This window comes from Solanum verrucosum, unplaced genomic scaffold, assembly GCF_900185275.1.
Source record: "Solanum verrucosum unplaced genomic scaffold, falcon-dt-bn FXZP01000238.1, whole genome shotgun sequence".
In the NCBI taxonomy this organism is placed as follows: Eukaryota; Viridiplantae; Streptophyta; class Magnoliopsida; order Solanales; family Solanaceae; genus Solanum; species Solanum verrucosum.
The window spans coordinates 2139990-2162858 of NW_026020630.1; the positions used below are offsets into that span (position 1 = coordinate 2139990).

The following is a 22869-nucleotide window of genomic DNA, read 5'->3' on the forward strand; positions in this document are numbered from 1 at the left end:
TATTATTGTTACACTTTATTTGTTAGATTACATTAAATATATTATTATCGACGCGTTTCATAATTCAAGTAAATTCTCAGTAAACTTAGCTAGCTGTCTGCAATTCACTGTACAATTTTTCATTCCACGTGCTATTCCATATATAGACGAACTATTTGACTCAATTTTTTTTAAAAAAATATTCATTTTCTACAAATCCACGCTTTTAATTTTTTTTCATTTTTCATATATAAAGTACATCAAATGAGATAGTTAGTCATATTCATAGACATCTTTGTAGTTCATTTGAAGAAAAAAAAAGTTAGGGATTTTTTTTTTTCATCTTTACAACTTTTTGAGATATTTCAGGTAATTTACTTTTTTCCAATCTTTTTTTGTTAATTTAGGACATGGAGTCTTGTTTTTTGTTTTCGAGTTTTAAGGTTCTTAGTACTAAACACATTCTTGGTACAATTCACACGTATGTTTCGCATTGAAAATACTGAGTTTTGGTATGTTTGGATGGGCTTTAGTTTAATCTTTTGTAAGTTTTTGACCAAAAGTTTGATAATTTAGCTCAAGAGAATTTTAATGTTTTTTCAAACATATATCTATGTTTCGTATCGAAAATACTGGTTATGCATCCGCCTCTGTTTCGATAAGCTTCTGAAGCGGATGTAACTTCGATACGAAAGTATAAATATATATGTAAGAAATTACTAAAATTTCAAAAAAAAAAGATGGGTTTTAACATATAGTTTTGTAGTATGAGTTTAGTGATAAGAATATTAAAGATTTGAACATGTTAAGTTTAAATCCTGAATCCGTCTCTGATAAGTTTTTGTTCAATTTTGCATAGAGGCCCAAAAGTTTGATAATTTAGCTCAAGAACTTGAAATATTTGAAGTTTTTTTTTTAAATTCTAAGTAGTGTTAGGAAGAGAAAATATGTAGATGATGAATTGATGATTTAGTTATATTTGTGAGTAATATTTTTCTTTTTAGTTCATTCTTTGATCTTGAATCGAGGGTCTTTTGGAAACAGTCTCTCTATCTTTACGAGGTAGGGGTAAGGTCTGCGTACGTTCTACCCTCTCGAGATGTGTATGTTGTTGTTGTAGTTCTTTCTTTGATCTTGAACCGAGGTTTTTTTGGAAACAGTCTCTCTATCTCCATAAGGTAGGGGTAAGGTCTGCGTACACTCTATTCTCTCGAGATGTGTATGTTGTTATTGTTGTTGTAGTTCTTTCTTTGATCTTGAATTGAGTTTCTTTTGGAAACAGTCTCTCTATCTCCGTGAGGTAGGGGTAAGATCTGCGTACAGTCTACCACCTCGAGATGTGTTTGTTGTTGTTGTTGTTTGTTTGGCTTAATGGAATTATCCAACAAATTTGCAGGTTAAAAGGCTTTTTAGTATCTTGCTAAAAATAACTTGGGAGATGACTGTTCGATCGAATAGTTTTAAAGGAACACATTTGGAAACTATAGTACAATCGAATAATGAAATCGATAAGATGACAAGGAAGAATTCAATAAATTTAAGGAACTGTGATCCAAAGAAACTGATGTTAGAGACAACTCTATCATTCAAGAATCTGGTTCAAGACTTAGATATATCAGAATGGAACGAAAAAAAGACGAGAGCAACAGTTTCATTATCCGAGCCTTCGATTCTGTTTTCTCCACTACCTGTTAGTGAGCTTGATGCTGCTGCTGTTAAGCTTCAGAAAGTGTATAAGAGTTATAGGACAAGAAGAAATCTTGCAGATTGTGCTGTTGTGGTTGAAGAACTATGGTATGTGGATTGAAAAATCGAATCTTGATTTAATGTCTTTATTGTATTGTGTTGTTCGTTTTTTTTTTATAGACCTAACTTGTGGGATTACATTGGATATGTTGTCGTTGTATTGTTTGGTATATGTGGTCTGAACTTTTTTGGAAAAAATTGAATCTTGATTGTATTGTCTGGTTTTATGGGGTCTTAACTTATTTGAAAAATCGAATCTTGATTTAATGTGTCTATTGTATTGCCCGTTTTTTTCCTTATCCAACTCGTGGGATTACATTGGATATGTTGTCGTTGTATTGTCCTGTTTATGGGGTCTTAACTTTTTTGAAAAACTGAATCTTGATTTGCAATGTCTCTGTTATATTGTCTGGTTTATGGGGTCTTAACATTTTTGAAAAATAGAATCTTGATTTGATGTGTCTATTGTATTGTCCATTTTTTCCTGACTGAGCTTGTGAGATTACACTGAATATGTTGTTGTTGTATTGTCCGGTTTTTCCCGACCCTACTTGTGGGATTATACTGTATATGTCTTTGTTGTATTGTCCGGTTTATTGAAGTGATTGTGTTATATATGTATGTCTAGGTGGAAGGCTTTGGATTTTGCAGCTCTCAAACGGAGTTCTGTTTCGTTCTTCAACGTGGAGAAACCGGAAACTGCTGTATCGCGGTGGGCTAGAGCACGTACACGAGCTGCTAAAGTTGGTAAAGGATTGTCAAAAGATGAAAAAGCTCAAAAACTTGCCCTGCAGCATTGGCTAGAAGCTGTAAGTTCTTGAATTTTTTTCGAAATCTTGAATTATTTCAGTCACTTTATTCTTGAAAGAGTTCCGATGATCACGAAACTGATTGTTTATTTCTTCTGATGTTGTGTAGATTGATCCACGACACCGGTATGGTCACAACTTACACTTCTACTACGATATATGGTTCGGAAGTGAAAGCTCTCAACCTTTCTTCTACTGGTGAGTGTTTTGTTTCAAGATTTTGAATACGTCTAGTAGATGTATCCGTAAGTTAAAATATAACATACCTGACATTTTACGTTGTCAATTTCTCATTGTAGGTTGGATGTTGGAGACGGAAAAGAAATAAATCTCGAGAAGTGTCCTAGGACCAATCTGCAGCATCAATGCATCAAGTATCTTGGACCGGTAAGTCCAAATTCTGCGATTTTCATCATAAAAAATGATAAGAACAGTGAAATGATCCATTTTACGACATAATTGAATCTTATGATTGTTCTTTTACTGTTTCAGAAAGAACGTGAATCGTATGAAGTAGTTATTCAGGACGGGAAACTTGTCTATAAACAAAACGGTGTCTTTGTGGAGACAGTAGAGGGTTCAAAATGGATCTTTGTTCTTAGCACAACAAGAACATTGTATGTAGGAAAAAAGAAAAAAGGTGTGTTTCAACACTCGAGTTTTCTATCGGGTGGTGCAACCACTGCTGCTGGTAGACTCGTCGCTCATGATGGTGTTTTGAAGGCTATTTGGCCATACAGTGGACACTATCACCCCACAGAAGAGAACTTCCGGGAATTCATTAGTTTCCTCGAGGAGCATAGCGTAGATCTTACAAACGTTAAGGTAATGCATCCTCGTGGCGTAAAATGTTATATAGTAATGAAATGTCTGAACAGAAACACATTTGCTGACAAAGATGATATTTTTTTTCGTTTCAGAGATGTTCTGTTGACGATGATGATCATTTGTTTAGAGTTAACAACGAGGGCTCGAATCACCAACCACTCATTACTAAAGAATCACCTAAGAGAAGTACTTCTGATGCAAATGATCGAACAGGGGAGAAAGCAGAGGTCACTACAACTGATGATGAACGCGAAAACAAGAAACAAGAAGACACATCGTTTAGCTTTGCTAAACGTTTGTCTCGAAAATGGTCAACAGGAAACGGACCTCGTATTGGCTGTGTTAGGGAATATCCAACAGAGCTACAGTTCCGAGCACTTGAACAAGTTAACTTGTCACCTCGTGTTGCTAACGGAGGTTTCAACATGTATGGCCCGATCCCCTCACCAAGACCAAGCCCGAAGATTCGTCTTTCTCCTAGGATTGCATATATGGGACTTCCTAGTCCAAGGACACCTATTGCAGCAGCTAACTAAAGCAACATTTTACATTTGCACCAGCTGATGATGCCTCGAAAGCAGGTTTCAGTATCCGACCCATCTCTTTAGCTCGATCAGGACCATGAGTCACATTCATTTGTTCGTTTATAGTATCATGACCTCTGACTACAGACGGAGAAGTAGCTGCAACAAACTAACTAAAATCGTTATTTATTCGTTCATTCATGTTTGATTTATTTGTACAAGATGGCTTCATTTAGCCTAATTAATCATCTTTTATCAAAGTTTTGAAGGATGGCTTTGATTAACATTTGTACAATTTTTTCATATTTTTTTTAGCATCAATGAATTGAAGTTGAATTGATAGCTCTTTATCAGTATATAGCAAAGTTTCTATGTCCAAATCTTGTAAATTAAACTTGTTTAAGCTCGTTCACATTGCTGGTCTCAGGCTTGAATAAAGGAGGAAGGTTGTTGACCGTCAATCAGAAACAAGTGCCTCTATACCCTACAGTCTTCACTTGTGGATTACATTGAATTTGTTGTTGTTATTTATCTTTACAAAGCAACAACAAGGGTGAATTTGCATAAAAAAACAAACGGAGGACAATTTTGTTATATTTTCAATAGTTCACGGATATTTTTGGTCCTTTTTTCGTTATTCATTTATTTTCGACCACTTTGTTAATTTTCTTTGACTCTAAAAATATAAAGAACCAAAGTTTTCAAGTGTTGTATTATCTTTCTTCCTATTCTACTTAAACACCATAAATAATGCCAACCAACTAACCTAAAAAGTCAATCAATCAATCGCGTTGAATTTCAAACTAGTTAGGATTGACTGTATTCAAAACCTGTAACACTTTATTTTCCGACCTATTAATATCGGAAATGTGTCAAACTCTATACATCACATTTAAAATTCCTCAGTCCTAACCATGATTCCTACCTACCCTGAATAACACTTTTAATTTTCTTGTTTCACTTAGGACCATTCCAGTCAAAAAGTGGACCAATCTAGTCAAGAACACATCCTCTTTTATTTTTTATTTTTATTTATTTTATAATTTTGACTTAATAACTTTGAATGAAAAGCAAGTCACAACTCAAATATATATATATAATTTTATAAATATAATGGTTTAACTCTTGAACAATATCAATAATTAAAGGCTCTTAATTTTCATTACCTTGTTGAATGGTTGGAATCCCTTCATCCTTATTAATTAGAGATCTCGAGTTCGAGCCCCGAAAATGAAAAAAAAGTCCTTGCGTGCATTTTTCTTTAATTATCACCAGTTTCAACAATGGACTCCACTAATTTGAAGTTGACTTTGATTTCTTGAATTTTACTTCTTTGAACATCTCCATTTTGTTAATGTTGTTATATACATATGAAGTAGTTGGGTTGACATTAGTTCCACTAGCAATATAAGTGAAATTCGCTAACTGTATTCTTGACTCTTTATAAAAATTGGATCTTAAGTCTTCCATTTTCATTAACATAATTTTTTTTTATTTCTTCCACCAATTGTGTTTATTTTCTAATGTGGAATTAGTTTTGAGTTATCTAGGAGGTTATTATTCAATTGTTTTGTCACTTTTGGTCACGTTTGTTGTAATAGCGGTACTTACAAGGTGGACAAGGAGGTTAAATCGAAAAAATAGCACAAAATTAGCAGCGTCGAACAATTAAGTTAGTATGGAAGAATCGTTGCCCCGCGAGTAGTCCTTCTTTATATAAGTTCTCGGACGAGATTTTTGAACAAAACTTCTCAATAAGTGAAAAATGCAAGCATTGCGAGCTGTGAAACGATTTAGTACTAAACAAAAAGACTTTTACTTTCCATAATAAAAATGAAAGGAAGACAACTTGTTCCTCAAATTGCGATCAGTCTCGCTATCTCTTTACTTTCCACTCCCTAATTACTCATTCACAATTACTATTAGATCATATCTTTAGAAGATGATCATTGTCAAAGATATAAATTTACAAATGAAATTCCATAGTATCTTCATTTGAAACACCGTAATAATAGTTATTTTTCAATTAATGGAGCTAAAAACCAACAAGTGTATTTATGAAACTAGGATCAGTGATTAATGCAAGCTAGCCAAATAAGATTTGAGTGGAAATGATCTTATAGATCTCTTCTTTCATTAGACTCTTGCGATTTGAATTAAAGAAGAGATCTATGAAAATGATTATTGATTTCTTACATGAAAAAATAATAAAAAATTATTAGTAAATTTGACATAATTTGGACTTGGAGAAGGCAATTTCATTGTTTTTTTTTTAAATCGAAACCTTTGCATGTTAATTAGTTATAAAAACATTTGTTCAAACAACGTTGTAATGTATAACAATATTGCATGTGAAATAGGAAATAGGGAAAATTCGAAATTAAAACACTAACTAATTTGAACTTATTACATTTTACCTCAACAAATAATAATGTACATTTCTTTAATATTAAATGAAAGATATAATACAAAGCAACAATTCTGTTCAATCCCCTTTTGAGTCAAATTTAAAACAGAAATTTCTCCATTTCAGCATATAAGTAAAACATCAGGAATTCCTTGTAATTGCAGACTTATGGCTTACCACTTGGACTGTTCAAAGCTGCAACACTCACTCGGAGTCACGGTCCAACAAAATGATCGACGATGAAGCTTTAACTTGAACTACCATTTCTATTCATCACATCATGGTAGTACAGAAGCACACACATTGGTTGACCAACAATGCAGAAAAAACACCAGAATGTCATGTTGCCCACCTGAAAAAAGTTGTCGCGTACTGTCAATGGATATGCCCACGAAAAAGAGAATAAATCATCTTAAGCTTATGAAAACAAGGCGGAAAGACATACATTCGAGTTTTTGAACTTGTTTTGCAGGAAGTTCGTGAGTATGACCAAGGGAATCTGCTCAGAGAGAAACATCACTACATGTCAATATTCATACTGTCAATGAAGATACATAAGACTTCACTCCAGTGTCACTATTTTATGACTAGAGCTCGTTTCTTATCCCTGAATATATACCTGAAACATGATTCCAAGGAACGCCCAAAACTTGAATAGCCGACAAGGAACAGCAATACATAGCTGAAGACAACAACACCACATGTTATCTAAAGCCAGTCATTTTGTTGAGGCGTAGTTGTTGTTTGTTCTTAAAAGATTATATACCCGCACATCTGGGGAAAGGAACGGAAACCACATACCTCATGGAAAACAGCAGATATAAAGAAAGAGATCACCATTGCAACTCCCTGGAGCAAGAATCAAGTGGTAATAAAGCTAATTTAATAGATCATAAAATAAGATCTAGTATACAAATAGCAAGGCCAAAACTTCTGTAAAGTAGAAAGTGGAAAAAACATCTGAAGCAGTGACTATAGCGCTTAATACTAGGCATACTAAACTGACAAATAAAAATAATGATGTGAAAGATATGAAGTAAAATGTGTGGACCCAAAAGGCACTTATTTGATAGTATATTACACTGTTCTCTGTCAAATACTAATAGCACTTTAACCTTTCATCAAATAGAAAAAAACTTTCATCCATGTCTAGTGTATATTAAGATACTAATAGCGCACAAAAGCTTATCTGTCCGAATAGCTTATATGCTCTACTTTGAAGAGCATTTCGTTATCTAGCAAGACCACTAAAGTTGAAGTGTTGAAAATCACATCAAAGCTTGTTTCTTCAATATGTAAGCGTGCATATCCCTTGTTGTCTTTTTTTCTTTTCTTTTTTTCAATATTAATAAGTGCTATGGTTAAGAGCAGTATGTTTGTATTTACCTTCTATCAGATAAAAAAGAAGAGAAGCAGTATTTTTGTGTAAAACTTTAACCTCAGCTTACAAAGGATAAATTATCTTATCCTTCAATTTTACTATCACAAATTCACAATTGTTTCATTTACTTTGGGTATCTACACCATTTTACTGTCGCTACTTTTCTTTCTTCATTATTTTCATCATTGCTTTTTACTCTTGCACTTCTTTCAAACATGTTCTCGAGCCGAGGATCTATAAGAAATAACCTCTCTACCCAAATGAATTAGGGGTAAGGTCTGTGTACATCCCTCCCCAAACCCAACCTGTGGGATTATACTTGGTATGTTGTTGTTGTAATAGCGCACAAAAGATTAGAAATTAAGCAGACAGAAGATAGCTCAAAAATAAATTAGAATCTAGGACGAGAGAACTCCGAAAGTACCTTAGGTATGCCATTCCCTAAGCATGGAAAATAAATGTGGCGAACCATCCACTTATGTACAGGCTGCAGTTGTCACCAACATTTGGGTTACTTAATGTCCAAAAAAATGTTCGACAAAGACCAAACTAGACCGAAACAAGTGCATACAAAGATATTAATAGTCTTCTGAAAGTTCCACTTCTAGGTAATGAAGACAAACACATTTTTTGCATGCATAAGAATCGGCAATGACATAAAAAGAAGGTAGAAGTGCATACCATATTCCAAAGTCTCCAATACTGATAACAGCAGCCACAAAAAAGAAATAAATGAGAAACTCTAGCAAGCTCTGAAATTGTTGGGATGAAGAAGCAAAAAGAACAAGACAGTTTGATGTTTTAATCTACCTCATCAATTGTTTTTGCATTCCACCAATCTTTGTAGAACTCACGATCCCCAAATCGCAGAATTTCCGCAAGTATATTTAGCCTACAGAGAGATGTATTATGTAAATATAACTATTTCGTTCCAGTAAGTTCCACAAGTGTATTTAGCCTACAAAGAGACGTATTATGTAAATAGAACTCATTCTGTTGCAGTGCTAGAACACATAATCCATATATGAAAATAATCCATATTTTTCTAGTTTTTCAGATAAAACAAAAAAAGTCCCTGGCGTTTCATCTTGAAATGTGAAGCTTTTCATAATCTAACACAATAGTCTTGCAGTACACTCAATCAAATTCCATCTCCAGCATTTAACAGGTGCTACCTATGTGTTGGTCTTTGGATAGATATATCAAGGAGGAATATAATTTTACTGAATTAAAACCATTCAGATTCATTAAGCACCTCCAATTTTGCACCTTCTGGTTCTTCAGTTTTTAGCCCCCTCAACTCAGTACTCGTGGCAGTTAGATAATCCAGTTTAAAGTATAATGTGATTTGTACTTTACATGGTTAATAAGTGACACAGAACAGTTTAGTTAAACATATAAAAAAAATGGAAAGCATGATGACAAATACACAGTAAGAATGTTTCCTAACACTTGTTTTAGTATACAGTATAAAAACCTTGCAACTAAGATTGGAACATCAAACAAAATGGGAAGAAAGACAATGAACTACAAATAAAATTCATAAGCATACTAAATTTATAAATCAAATTTAGAGGACATACCAAAGATGAAAGAGGCTGTAGAACATGCAGAGCCAGACATATAAAATTGGAACTGAAAGCTTCAATACCCTCTCGATGGCGTATAAAAGGTTTCCTTCAAATGGATGTTGTGAGCTTCGCACAATCGGGTTAATATACTGTATTAAGATGCCCAAGGTTAGTATACTTTACTTTGACAGGGGTGTAGGCATGTTGAACTGTCAAGCTCAAGAGAACTTACCTGCTCAATGATAAATCCCATTAATCCTGTAAAAATTACCAGCTTGATGAGTTGGCGGGCCAGCCAACCCTTCCGAATGGATGCAGAGCGAGGATAGCTAAGCTTCAGATAACAGAATAAACAACTAATGAGTTGGTGGAACAAATAGTAAGAGAGAGTTCGTAAAAAAGTTCACAAAATTTTCATTTTTAGACGACTGATGATATTGATTTCCTATTACTATGAAAGGAATTTGACTATAATCCACGGGGAAAAGGACCGGATGGGCCTCAGTTGTAGTATTCACCAACTGTAGCCCCATTGAATCTGCCCACACCACATTCAAGTATTATACAGTATGCAATACAAGTACTTCCAAACGTAAGTAGGATTTGCACATGTTCGCAATAATACAAGTACTACTCCAAAATAATATCAGCACTTGACTAAAAAAAAATTGGCCAACGGCCATATCAATATTTGATGCCTCCAATTTAATCTTTTTCGCATAAATTAAAATTTTAAATACGTCCAATTGCTTCACCATTTAACATGCATATGAATACTTCAGGCAAGGACATGCTTGGCAATAAAATCACACAGAAGGTAGTAGTATCAAAGACCTACAATCTCTTTAAATTTGTGCAGACTTGGCAGGAAACAAAAGATCATGGAATTTTTCAAAAATCAAACTAAATTGCTCGACTTTGTTATCTAAATTAAATCTTGGTGAATCTAGAGAAACATCAGATGCTGTAATGCACGTACAGTAAGTACTCTACCAAGGAATGAAATCGCTGACAACTTCGGAAAGGTCAACTGATCCTACCTGATAGCATAAAGTTGGAGCAACCATGAAGTAAGCCAAACTCTTGAAACTAACATTGTAAGAGTAGTTGATTTCGGAATTTTCACCCTGAAAACATTTAAAAACTTAACTGAGAGACTCCATATTTGGAACATCATCTCAGATGAGCAAAATTCCAGAAAGAGTACCGAAGCTTAAATAGAAAAGTTGGTTTGTCTAGAAAATTTTCAGGAGAAGCCTTGATCAAGATCAGATGTGGGTGGATCCATGACAAAGAAATAAACTAGTCATACCTCATCCACAGACTTTGCAAGCTGTCTCATATCATAATTTGTATGTGCATAAGAAACCAGTTTCATCCACACAATGCAAGCAAACATCATCAGTGTGCCACCCGATAGAAAAGCAGAATCACACCTGTGAAATTGAAAATACCTCTGACTCACTAGTTTTTTCAATGTACATGAGCAAGAAAATAGAGATTGCAAACATAATTGAAGATTCTCTCCTCGCAATTTAAATTTCTACAAAGTTTGAACAAGCAGCTATCCGACCCAGTGTAATCAAAGGCAAAAGGCGTAGAAAAGAACCATCTATCAGACTTTAGGCAACCACTATCTATAGAGAAGAAAAGAGCAATGAAGAAAAAATAAAAACATATACACGTAGTGCACAAATAATAATTCTACATAAACAATCCTTATATGGACGAAAGAATAAAAACTGCAATTCGTTGAAATAGATGAAGTATAAACCATGTGAATTTAAGTTCAAATATGGCTTTAAACTCTGAATTAGCAATGTTTCACTTGTTCCCTTGTCCATATGGACATAGTGGCATGCAACAAATTTCTAATTCAGATCAATGACTAATTTTCTTTTACTACTTCTCTAATTTTTTAATCTATTTCATCCATAAAGTTCCCTTACAATCCAAAAATGCAACAGGTTAATGTTTACAGATGATCTCTTCACCAAAAATCCAACTTGGAAATTAAAATTAGTTCATAAGCACGACTACTAAAACCCAGATAACAGTGCACCTTTGACATCTAAATTCACCAGTTCTACCATAACATCACCTCAATTTTACAACACACACACAGAGAGACATCCCGCCAGTGAAGGCTCACTTAGCACCTTCTTAGGAGGATGTATATATCAAAGTTTCATGACCACAGTATGAGAACAAACCTGAGGATGACCAAAACTGGATACAAAATGGAAGCTGTCGTTATAACTATGTGAAGAGTGACAACTACCTGCGGGATCAGTTAGAAAAGTTACTGGCTAAACTTGAAGTCAAACAATAAAGGTAACACGAGTTCAGACTAGTCACGAGAGCCAGAATTATTCTGGTGTATACCTTCTTGAACACTGTGACTATTCCATGTCTGAGCAGTCACATTTCATTGATATGGAAGAATTAACAAAAAGAGGAAGGGAAGAATGAAGAGGTTATTCTGACTTACATGTTCAGTCATATACTTCTTCTGTGCCATTTTCTCGACAAGAAAAGCAGCAAGAGGGAAAATTGGAAGGCTAAGACTGCAAGCACATAAAAAACTTCAATGTCTTATTTCTCAAGTCAGCATAAAACCCAGATTAAGAAAGGCCTTAAAAACACTACCAGCACATCAGAAGTGGCCAATCTCTTACTGATGTTGAACTACTCCAGAAGCCTGACCCAATTAACAAGCCATACTGCAATAGTAGTCAAGAGATTGTCATGTGCAACATGAATACTAAGAACCCTCTGAAATACAGTTATATCTTATAATCCTATGCTGCTAAAACGTTACAGGGATTAGAGAGAGCAATGGGGCAAGTTCAGACAGGATGAGGCTTCAACCGTCACACTGTGCTTTTCCCCATGAGAATATGTCGTTTCACCTTGTTCCTCTCCCCCTCCCCCGCAAAACTTTTCTGGCATTTTTCAATTTTTCAAAAATCCCTAAAAATTTGTGATTCTAATTGCAATTCACAAGTTCTCATTAATCCCTCAGGTTCTTCCGAAACCCATTGTCCCCATCCCCTTTCCAGATTTCCATGGTAACTATTTGGATTTTGAGACCATAATCTTCTAGCAACAGCATAGCACTTTGGAAAGAAGGTGAAGCTGCAAGTTTATCAAATTTCATATTTCCCAGTAGATTTAAGGGTGGAAATACTCCCAAAACTTCCATGAACATAGCATCTTCAAAACATGATATGGGTTCCTCTTAAATGTTTAATCAAATACATATTCATCAACATGCAATGACAACTCAACACGTAGGGCCTCAGGGAACATACCTATGATTTCTTTCTATTGTTTTCTTAAAAAATAAAAACATTACAATTCTAAGCTATTCACTTTGTTTGGCCAGCCACATTGTTACCCCTAAGAGTGATTCTTTGATGTCAATAAAGATGACGCATACATTGGGAAGATTTCAACTATCTAGCCAACTGGAACAGAGAACTGACATTAGAAAAAGATACGTACCTTCATCAAATTCTCAATAATCAGCCTGCTGTTTACGGCTATAAGCACCACTATACAGAGATTGAGTAGGCCAGCATGACTCTACAACAAGATGCACCAACTAAATTAGAAAATCGCTCTACAGCCACTTAATTACAGGGAATTCAGGCTAATTATGCTAGATATCACTCATAAGACACCTGATTTGCAATCCAAATAATGTGAATTTGAGATTCTTTACACCAGAAATTGTCAACTTCCACTGCCTTGGTTAGTTTATGAAACAGTAGTGAATGCTGATAATGCAATTAAAACAGTATATGCTAAATCTATTATTGTCTACCTACTGTTTTTCCATGCATAAATCAAGCACAATACAATAGGAATACGATTTTATAAATCAACAGCCAGCAAAAGCTTCTATTTTGATCAAACCAAACATCGCATTCACTCATCGTCTATTCCACATATCTTGTCCTCAAAATCATAGCGACCAGGCTTCATCATAAATAGCATCTTCCTCCATCATACAGGGTCATGACTCATGACCCTCTTAACAAAACTTATTTGCTCTCTGCTGAAGGTAACAATAGCTGCTGGTAAGATGCTCACTGGCGGAAAGCCGGCAACTGGCATGCCATTTTGGTACTCCTAGAGTAATCTTTTTGCACCCAAAAGAACTTAAACAAAAAACCAAGAACAAAATATAGGTTCCTGAGATTTTAATTTAAAGTCCTTGCTTATGAGATCAAATTGAGTATACTCAAGGTAGTTTGCAGCTTTCAGCAATAGCAAGCCTACTGATACCAGCCTAAGTTTCCAACTAATATGGAGGCACTTATTGCTTGAAGTACATGTGTAAGTAAAAACAAAATTATTGCCATTTGTGCAAAAGGTTTTTTTATGACCGTGGTGACCGAGCCAACTTTGGCGCACCTCGATTAAGTCCACGTGATACCTGCCACCTCCCACCAGCACCATGAAACAAGTAACTCTGTCCACCAAGGCTAGAACAAATGGGAAAAATCACCTAGTATTTTTTGTTTCCACTGAATTGAACATGAGACCACAGGGTTCTCAACAACTTCATTGACCACTATCCACTAGGCCCCTTGGGCAAAAGTTTCATCTTTGCAATGTTTTCTAGTTGGATTAATGGATTCTGTTGGACATAATTGTACTCAATACTTACTAGAACCTAACACAAATTTTATTTAGAATTAGGAACATATTCTTAAAGAATTTTGGTGCTGAGGTTAAAAAACAACAAGGTCTGCTGAACAGAAGACCAACTTTTTTCTGTAGCTCAAAATGCTAATCAACAACGGAGTGTTCAAGCACTACTGTCGGTGCAAATGCATAAATTTATGCGTAAAATGATTAAAATCACAACAAATAGTATGTCTGAGTTTGAATGCATAAAATTTAAATAATGAATCTGCCTCAGCAACCAATCACACTAGCTAAAAAGTTCTGAATCCTTGCTAAGCGAGTGGTGTAATGAACAAAACAAAACGATTAATAAGTACCTCAAATTCAGAACTTACAGTAATACCGAAAACCAAGTCAAAACAGTAAGAAGAAGAGCATACCTGTTTGAAAATAGCGGCAGAACTAAGAGGACTTTCCTTGTTCCGCCGGTGAGCCGGCGCCGACGCTCTATAAACATACTTCAACGGCGTCGTTTCATTCGCTTTCCTCTGCTCCTCCTGAACTCCATCTCCATCACTGATCTTCCCAACCGTCGTACTCACAGCCTCACTCACCTTATCCAATCCTCCGTTTCCACTTCCATCCCTTACGTCACTCGTTAAATCATCCGAGCTACTCGAAGCATCCACAGAGCTCGAATCCAACTCCGTCACATCATCCACAGATTTATCACCACCGCCGCCACTTCCACGCCGCCTTCGGAGGTTGTTGTTGTTGTGGTTGTCGTCGCTCGACGATGTAATACTGTCCGGATTGATCGTCATCGGTTCAATTCTAGGATTCACTAGAAAGTAATGATCAAGTTGAAATTGGAAGCCAAAAAATGGAGTAGAACGTGAACGTACCGAATTGATTCTATATAGGCAATTGTTGAAGTATACAATTAAGGAAAATACGTATGGAGCTTCCCGCCGCCATGAAAATTGAGATTTGAAGTAGAAATTTGTTTGTTTGCTGAATTCACACTAAAGCCGTTTAGAAGTTTCTTATGACGAATTCCAGAACAGTATCTCGTGATTATCCGCGACTGTTCACGATATCTTTTTAAAGGAAGGATGACTACTATTATTTTATAATATATAAAAAGGAAATTACGCAGTTAAATAAATTTATACTATTTAATTACTCATTATAGTTATAGTTTGTTATAATTATCATTCGTAACTACCATTATACATTAATTACGTGGGCTGACTTCGAGTTTGTATAATTAGTCACGTTTGTATATGTATAATTCGTCAGAATATACAAATACATATGTATAATATACAATTATCTAACCGATATACATATACAATTTACCTCTCTCCCACTCTCTGCCCTCTCTCACTCGCCTCTCTCCTCCCTCTCCCAATCTCGCTTGCCATATATACAAATGCATATGTATGATATACAATTATCTAACCGATATACATATACAATTCACCTCTCTCCCACTCTTTGCCCTCTCTTGCTCGCATCTCTCATCCCTCTCCCAATCTCTCTTGCCATGTATACAAATACATATGTCTAATATACAATTATCTAACCGATATACATATACAATTCACCTCTCTCCCACTCTTTCCCCTCTCTCTCTCGCCTCTCTCCTCTCTCTCCCAGTCTCACTCGACTCTCTCCTCCCTGTAACATGTACCTATGAATTGTAACTATCAAACTATAGTTATGAAGAGTAATTAGACTATTTTTTAGTGGCTATATGTGAAAGTTGCTATAAAATGATAATATATACATATTGTGTTGTATCATATTTTATTATTTTAATGAATATAACGTTTGAAACTTTGAATAAATTGTATTGTTTTCCGTCGTTACATTCTTCCGAAAACCCTTTCTTCCTTCACACCTTGTTTTGATGGTTGCTACTCGTTGACCGTTGTAATGTATTGTATGGTTAATTTAAATATAATGTTTATTTTGATTGTTATTTAAATTTTATTCTATTGCATAGTTTAGGTAACGACGAAAAGACTTATTTTATGTAACGATTGATTTGGGTTGATCGCGTTGTTTCCTTAATCATCATATTTCATCATTTATCCTACGTTTTCATAGTATCTATCTTACCCTATATTTCTTATAGGTTTATCATTTAAATTATGGATATGTGACATTATGTAACGACGGAGAACGATACAATTTATCCAAACATTGTATTCATTAAAACAATACAATATGATGTAATATAACACAATAAAATACAATGTAATACATTATGAAATAATACGTAACAACCATCCAAACAAAGCAGAATTCTTCTTTTTCCTTATTGTCACGACCTGATTTCTCAAGTCATGATGAAACCTACTATAACTCACTAGCAGGTAAGCCAACCCGTAACCCGGAACAACAAGTAATGGGTCTGAGGGTAGAAACTAAACAAGAGTAGACAAATAACAATATAAACAGGCAGAAGCAAAACATATATACAAATAAAGATCCCAACCAGAACCTGGAAGTCACTAGTACAGAGCTACTACAAAAAGAGTACAAGTCCCAAAAGTGGACAATAGAGATTGGACTGTCTCGGAAGGTAAAAGACAAGTCTATATATACAGATGGAGACTGAAATAGTACAAAACGCCGTGTGCTCACTCCCGTCTCTGGATCAGTCTGCTCCAAGCTCAATCAACGCTAACTACTAGTGCCCGGACATGCATCACGAAATAGATGCAGAGCGTAGCATGAGTACCAAAACAACAGGTACCCAGTAGGCATCATATGCCGATTGAACTTGAAAAGTAAAGGCAGTGTGAACAGAAGGAATAACACAAATCGAAGTCAAGAACGAAAATCTAACTAACAATGGAATGCACACGAGTGTAGAAAGAACTAACTGAAGCAATCTATAAGCTAACTACACCTAACTGGACCCCCATAAGCCCAGAAGGTACACTCGTGCGCAAGTTAAATAAAAACCCAAACGAACCCCCATAAGCCCGACGAGTACACAGAATAACTATAACTAAAGAGAATTGCATATGGGAACCCAAGAACGGAGAACACGAATCAGAACCACAACACCAATTAGTAAAATCTGACAGTACAGATGCCGGACCTCAAACCGGATGCTCACCAGAAGTACCTAAGTAACCAATCACAAGTATCAAGTATCTGAGGCCGGAACTCTAATCGGATGCTCTATATAAGTAGCTGGGCAATACAGGTCGGAACTCTAACCGGATGCTCTATATAAGTATCTGGGCAATAGAGGCCGAAACTCTAACCGGATGCTCTATATAAGTATCTGGGCAATAAAGGCCGGAACTCTAACCGGATGCTTTATATAAGTATCTGGGCAATAGAGGCCAAAACTCTAACCGGATGCTCTATATAAGTATCTGGGCAATAGAGGCCGAAACTCTAACCGGATGCTCTATAAAAGTGCTAATGTAACTGTTGAAAGAGTCTCAATCGATCTATTCTCATAAATGTCCGTGGATCACCGTCCACACCTAGCCAATCAATGTAAGTCCTTGGAACCGAATCGAAAATCAAATTCAAATCGCGAAACAGAACTAGTGTCGTCGACGTAACTCTTGAAGCTGTAACATCGAGGAAATAAGGATAACTATCATCGGAGCAAACGTATCGCCTAGCTAAGGCCCAAACTATCAGGCTCAAATCTGCTACACCAGTCTACATGGATCTAAGCCGGCCGAGCGGCGTCGGGGCAAAACTAAGGCCTAACGGATCCGAATCATGTATTTCTAAGGCTAGCCCTAGTCAAACCTAAACTAAGGCCCAAATGCTTCAACAAATAGTCATCGAGCATACAAGTACTCCACATAGCAAAGAGGGACAATTAATAACACAAAGCATGTTCACAGTTACCCGATAATTCCCGAAATAGGCCAAAAATATGATTTCTAAACACCTATGCATGATTCAATCACTACCAACCCAAATCCCAACTAATCAACATGCATTCACACTCTCAAGCTCAATCTAAGAGAGGGAAAACCGTAGCCTACCTGTAGGCCGATCACACGCACTCCAAAATCACTTCTCAAGAGTTTTCCCTTTTCGAACGTCCTCAAAACGCTGCCCCGCTATCAAAAATAGAGTCACAACGTTATTACGGTCGTTTAGACACCAAAATCACAATAAATTGAGACAGACCAATTTCGGGATCAAAACGAGAAAAGTGGGACCCGCGTTGGAAATTCTAGAATTAACCCCAAAAGTGGATTTTAACCAGTTCCCCCAGCTCATGTCCCAAAATGGGACACTATTCGGGGATCGGGAACAACACAATATCAACATGCAACCAAAACCCAAACTTTCTCTAAAACTAGAAATGGGACAGCAGTTGAATCAATATATTTACCAGAAACTGGAGGTCTACAGTGAAATGCGACAACACCACTACGTTCTCCTCGAAAAACCACTCAAGATAGCCTCAAAAATCACTGAAATCGGACCTAGAAAGGCTGAGAAAACAAGTCTCAAAATCTTCTAAAATCAAGCTCACAAAAAAAGTCGTGGCGGCAGGTATTTTACGAAAATTACCTCAAATGGGGACCCCAAATCACTATCCGAGCTCACCAACGCGTTGTCCTAAAAAAATCTCACAACTTTGCCTTTTGAATTGCCCAAATCGATTGAGAGATGAGAGAGTTATGAGGGTTTAAGTTTGGGGAAAAGTTGCTGGTTTTTCTGCATCTTATAGCAGATTTTCTACACTTTTCCCAAAAACTAAAAACTTTGACGGGGTGCTCCGATCTCGTTCGGAACCCCGTGCATGCAAAAGAGATATGCAACCATATCAAATTCGATATTTCGGACTCAACGGCACAGTCAAAATTCCCATCAGAGGTTATCTCGATAAAAAGTGGGTCCCACTTCCAAATGCCATTTTAACCAAAATCCACTAAGGGGCTCGAAATGAATCCAGAGGCCTCGGGAGTCGAACGAAAGGTCGTTCTAGACCAAACTCAACATTCCGGAGCTAACTGCGCTGACGGAATTTTCATCTAAGCATGTTTTCCAAGAATGTTGACCAAAGTCAACCTTAGGCCAAATTTCAAAGGCTAAAACGCCTAGTGGTCCAAACTCGCATCGAAGGCCTCGATACTCGTTCCAACTATGCTACTAGCCTAATTTGGCCACTCCGGAGCTGATGGAACCGTCAGAATTCTCTTCTGAGGTCGTCTTCTTGAACTTTTGATCGAAAATGATCGTTCAAGGTTCATAAGCTCCAAAACACAAAAACTCGCACCAAGACCAAACGAACGACTAGGTGACCGAACTGTCAGTCCCAGCAAGTCATAAATGACTTGGGGTCGCTACAGGAACGCTCTAAATGACACGTAGAATGCAAGACACAGAAATGACCAGGAGGGTCATACACTTATTTCTTCATTGTTTTCCTCGCCTTCTTCTTCTTTTTCTTCTTTCATATTCAAACCTCGACTTCGAAAATCGACATGCCATAAATGTGATTCGTTTCGAGTGAATAATATATTAAAAGTCTCGAAACGTTGAGAAGAGCTCATATCTAAATTTTGAAATTGTTTAAAGGAGATTTGAGTTGGTTCAAAAATATTTTTTTTAAAAAAAATTGCAATGTATACTTAGTGTATATTTTATCGTATCAACAATGTATATAGATATATATACATCTCTGATATATAATTAAACATCATATATACACAAGTATAAACTATTTATACAATAGCAATACATTATATATACATATTGATACATAACATATACATATGGCCATTTTGTTGGAATTATTGTTTTCTTCCGTGTACATATATCACTAATTCTGGGCTATTTTTATGTTTATGAAAAGTTGGTTATCTTTGGTGCAAATGAAACTATTTTATTGTATACTTATGAAATTTACCATTTAGTGTTTGGATTTAAAAATAACATCTTAATTATTCAGATACAGACGTCTTGAATTTAATAAAATGAAATAAGGTCTTAGATAGTAATTACCCTCTATCTTTAATCTTGAGATTACAGATTCAGGTCATCATCAAATGAGGATTTTAAAAAAAGGGAACTCTTGTGAGAAAGGGTAAAGAGAAATTTTTTGAAAATAATTGATTTAAAGAAAAACTTGAATATTTTAGTGAAATGTTGTATGTAGAGGATGATTGCTTATGTGGAAATTAAATAATGATAGATTAATTAATAAATATATATTTGTGGTAAATGTTTTTTTTATTTTTTTATTTTTGGATGTGGTAAATGTTTGATTTATTACATTAAAAATAAAATATACATGTAACAATGATAATAAGATATCCATTGTAATTCTAAAAAATGAGATTTAGAGAGAATAGAGCATATGGATATTTTATCCTTTTTCGATAGTATATTTAAGTATTTAACTTTATACTAATATTTGGAGGATTTACACTTTTCCTTTTAGTTCTTTTTCTCAATTTTAAAAAATAAATTAAAATAGGCCATATTCATGGGAAACAGTTTTTTCTTTGCTTAGTGCAGAAATTCATAGATTTATCATATCCTCTAAAATTGTTTGCGTGCAATTTCATAGCAATTATGGGTGGGCATAAATATTGAAAAATCGAATCGAATTACTTTGATTTTTCGGTTCGATGTCAATGTTAATTTTTCAAAAGTTCAATTTTTCGGTTCTGTGTAAGGGTCTCAGAACTTCGGTGCACCAAAGAACCAAACTTTTATTTTAAAAAATTAAAAATTAAATAAAAATAATAATATATATGGACATTCTCTTAACTAAAAATAAGAAGTCAACTAACAATTAAATCATTTATGAATAAATCAAAGTAACAACAAATGTACAATTCAATAGTTAACTTCAAATATTATTTTCCAAGAGGAACCCAAATATTTTTATCAATGTACATTATGTAAAGGAGCCCGTTTTTGTCCTTGTTTTTCTCGAGAAGTAGTTGGAGGCATAATATTCTTGACAAAGACAAATATAGTCTTTTAGTTAGCACAATACGTCTTTCATGGCGAGACACATCATTCCTTAACATAATTTTAAATTTTTAAGTATCTTATACTTTGATTTTGTCCTCACTTTATTTTTCATTTGCCCGAAAAGTCAATTTAAAAACACTGAACTAAATCGAATCAAAGTAGAAAAAACTAAACCGAATTAATTTGATTTGGTATATGATGAACACTTTTCTAAAATTGAAAAATCAAACCGAAGAACCGAACGCCCACCCCTAATAACAATCTTGCAGAGGAGAGGAAACAAATATTATTTTTAGGAAAACGTTTTACACATGTTTCAGACCTTTAATTTTATATCCACTGTTCATATTATCAAAACTTCATCTTTACATGTTCTTCATTGTATAAATTTATGTTCTTGATATATATATATTTTCCAAGTGAAGGCATAAGAGGGTGTTTGGATTTGATTAAAAGTCGGTCAAACCTATTTTAAGTTAGTTTTTGATTTCTGAAAGTGTTTGACAAATATAAAAAATAACTTAAAATAAGTTAGAAAGTGTTTGACAAGGTAAAAAATTACTTAAAATATGCTTAAAATGACTTAAAATAAGTCAAAAATCTAAAGTACGTCTTCACCTACTTTTTTTTTTTGACTTAAAAACTATTTTTTTTAAGCGAATCCAAACGGACAAGTATGCCTAATCACATGACTTGCCTACTAAAGTGTTTTGCTGTAGACATGAATATAGAAAAGACAACTCAACAACTTTTAATGAACAGAAAAGAAAATTTCAATTGAACCAATATTGCCATGTTCAATTCATATGCTGATAAGTTGGAGGAGCAATTCAATAAATGAGTTTGTCACCACAAATTTGTTATTTATAGGTGATGATGAGTAGACCTTTAAAAAAAATAAAATAATGCCACAATCTCCTCTTAAAAATTATTTTCTCCAATATGGTACAAACATCCTGTAATTTTCACCTTGTTGATAAATTATTTTATGTAATATATTACTTAGGGAAAAGGGTCTGAAATATATCTGAATTTTGATCGAAATTGCAGTAACGATACCAAATTTTGGAAGGACCTTTTACCCCCTACACTATTTAATAGTGTATTTTAAAGATATATATATTCTCACGTGGATATCATAAATATTACATAATTATAAATAATAATGTGTCCATGTGGGCACATATATACTTTTTAAATACACTATTAAATAGTGCAGGGGGTAAAAGGTCTTGCATAAAGTTTGGTATCGTAACAACAATTTCGGCCAAAGTTAGAATATTTTTCAGACCATTTTCCCTATTACTTTTATATATATATATATATATATATATACTTATATTATTAATAAGAGTCTACAAGCAAACGGTTGGTTGTTAGCATTTAGTTTGAAGCTCTTAAGGGTATTTTTGGTATTTTGAATTATTAAAACTCTAAAAGTAGGCATCTGTTTGTTGACGTGTCTGTTTCTAGTCGAGGACATTTATATAAAAAAAATTAAATTTATCTTTTTCCTCATATATGTTTGAGTTTATTTATGACATGAAACGCGTTATTGTAATAAATGAAAGGAAAAAAAAGAAATTTTTGCTAACAATGAAATTGGATTTGATGTATTCATAAACAAATGGTTAAATGTTTTTAAAGGAATCTCTAATATTTATAATATATTAAAAATAGAAGAACCATCATATTCTTTAGTTAAAGAGTAAAAGTATCTCAATTTTTTGAGTTTATAGCTGAACGATTAGATGTGTGAGTTTTTTTATCTGAAACTATCATCAAATGTTTATCAAAACACATCTCAATTATCAGTTAATCATTTTTCTACTTGAATGATGGTGAGATTTCATATAGAAAAAATAAACAATGGACCGTTAATGTATGTTTTGATAAACATTTGATGGTAGTTCATGTAAGAAATTCATACACCTGATAATTCAAATATGACACATAATAAATTAAGATATTGTAATTTGTTTTTGACCCTTCACTC

The 22869-nt window shown here is 34.6% G+C and overlaps 2 protein-coding genes across 2 annotated transcripts; one reads left to right on the forward strand and one right to left on the reverse strand.

Annotated features, from left to right (window-relative positions):
* The first annotated feature begins 265 nt into the window (after window positions 1-265).
* On the forward strand, window positions 266-4226 carry LOC125811834 (IQ domain-containing protein IQM1). The gene is made up of 7 exons (XM_049491386.1): window positions 266-348; window positions 1376-1773; window positions 2354-2534; window positions 2644-2732; window positions 2834-2921; window positions 3027-3359; window positions 3455-4226. The coding sequence occupies exons 2-7, from the start codon at window positions 1418-1420 to the stop codon at window positions 3896-3898; spliced, it is 1491 nt and encodes a 496-aa protein (XP_049347343.1). The 5' UTR covers window positions 266-348; window positions 1376-1417; the 3' UTR covers window positions 3899-4226.
* A 2044-nt stretch (window positions 4227-6270) lies between these two features.
* LOC125811663 (diacylglycerol O-acyltransferase 1A-like) lies at window positions 6271-14861 on the reverse strand. Its single transcript, XM_049491188.1, has 16 exons — window positions 14324-14861; window positions 12753-12833; window positions 11895-11968; window positions 11737-11812; window positions 11459-11526; window positions 10558-10681; window positions 10286-10372; window positions 9478-9579; window positions 9258-9394; window positions 8485-8566; window positions 8356-8376; window positions 8099-8161; window positions 7095-7142; window positions 6913-6975; window positions 6739-6792; window positions 6271-6645 (listed from the first exon to the last, which is right to left on the reverse strand). Exons 1-16 carry the CDS (start codon window positions 14705-14707, stop codon window positions 6541-6543), a joined length of 1569 nt encoding a protein of 522 aa, XP_049347145.1. The 5' UTR covers window positions 14708-14861; the 3' UTR covers window positions 6271-6540.
* Window positions 14862-22869: the final 8008 nt, after the last annotated feature.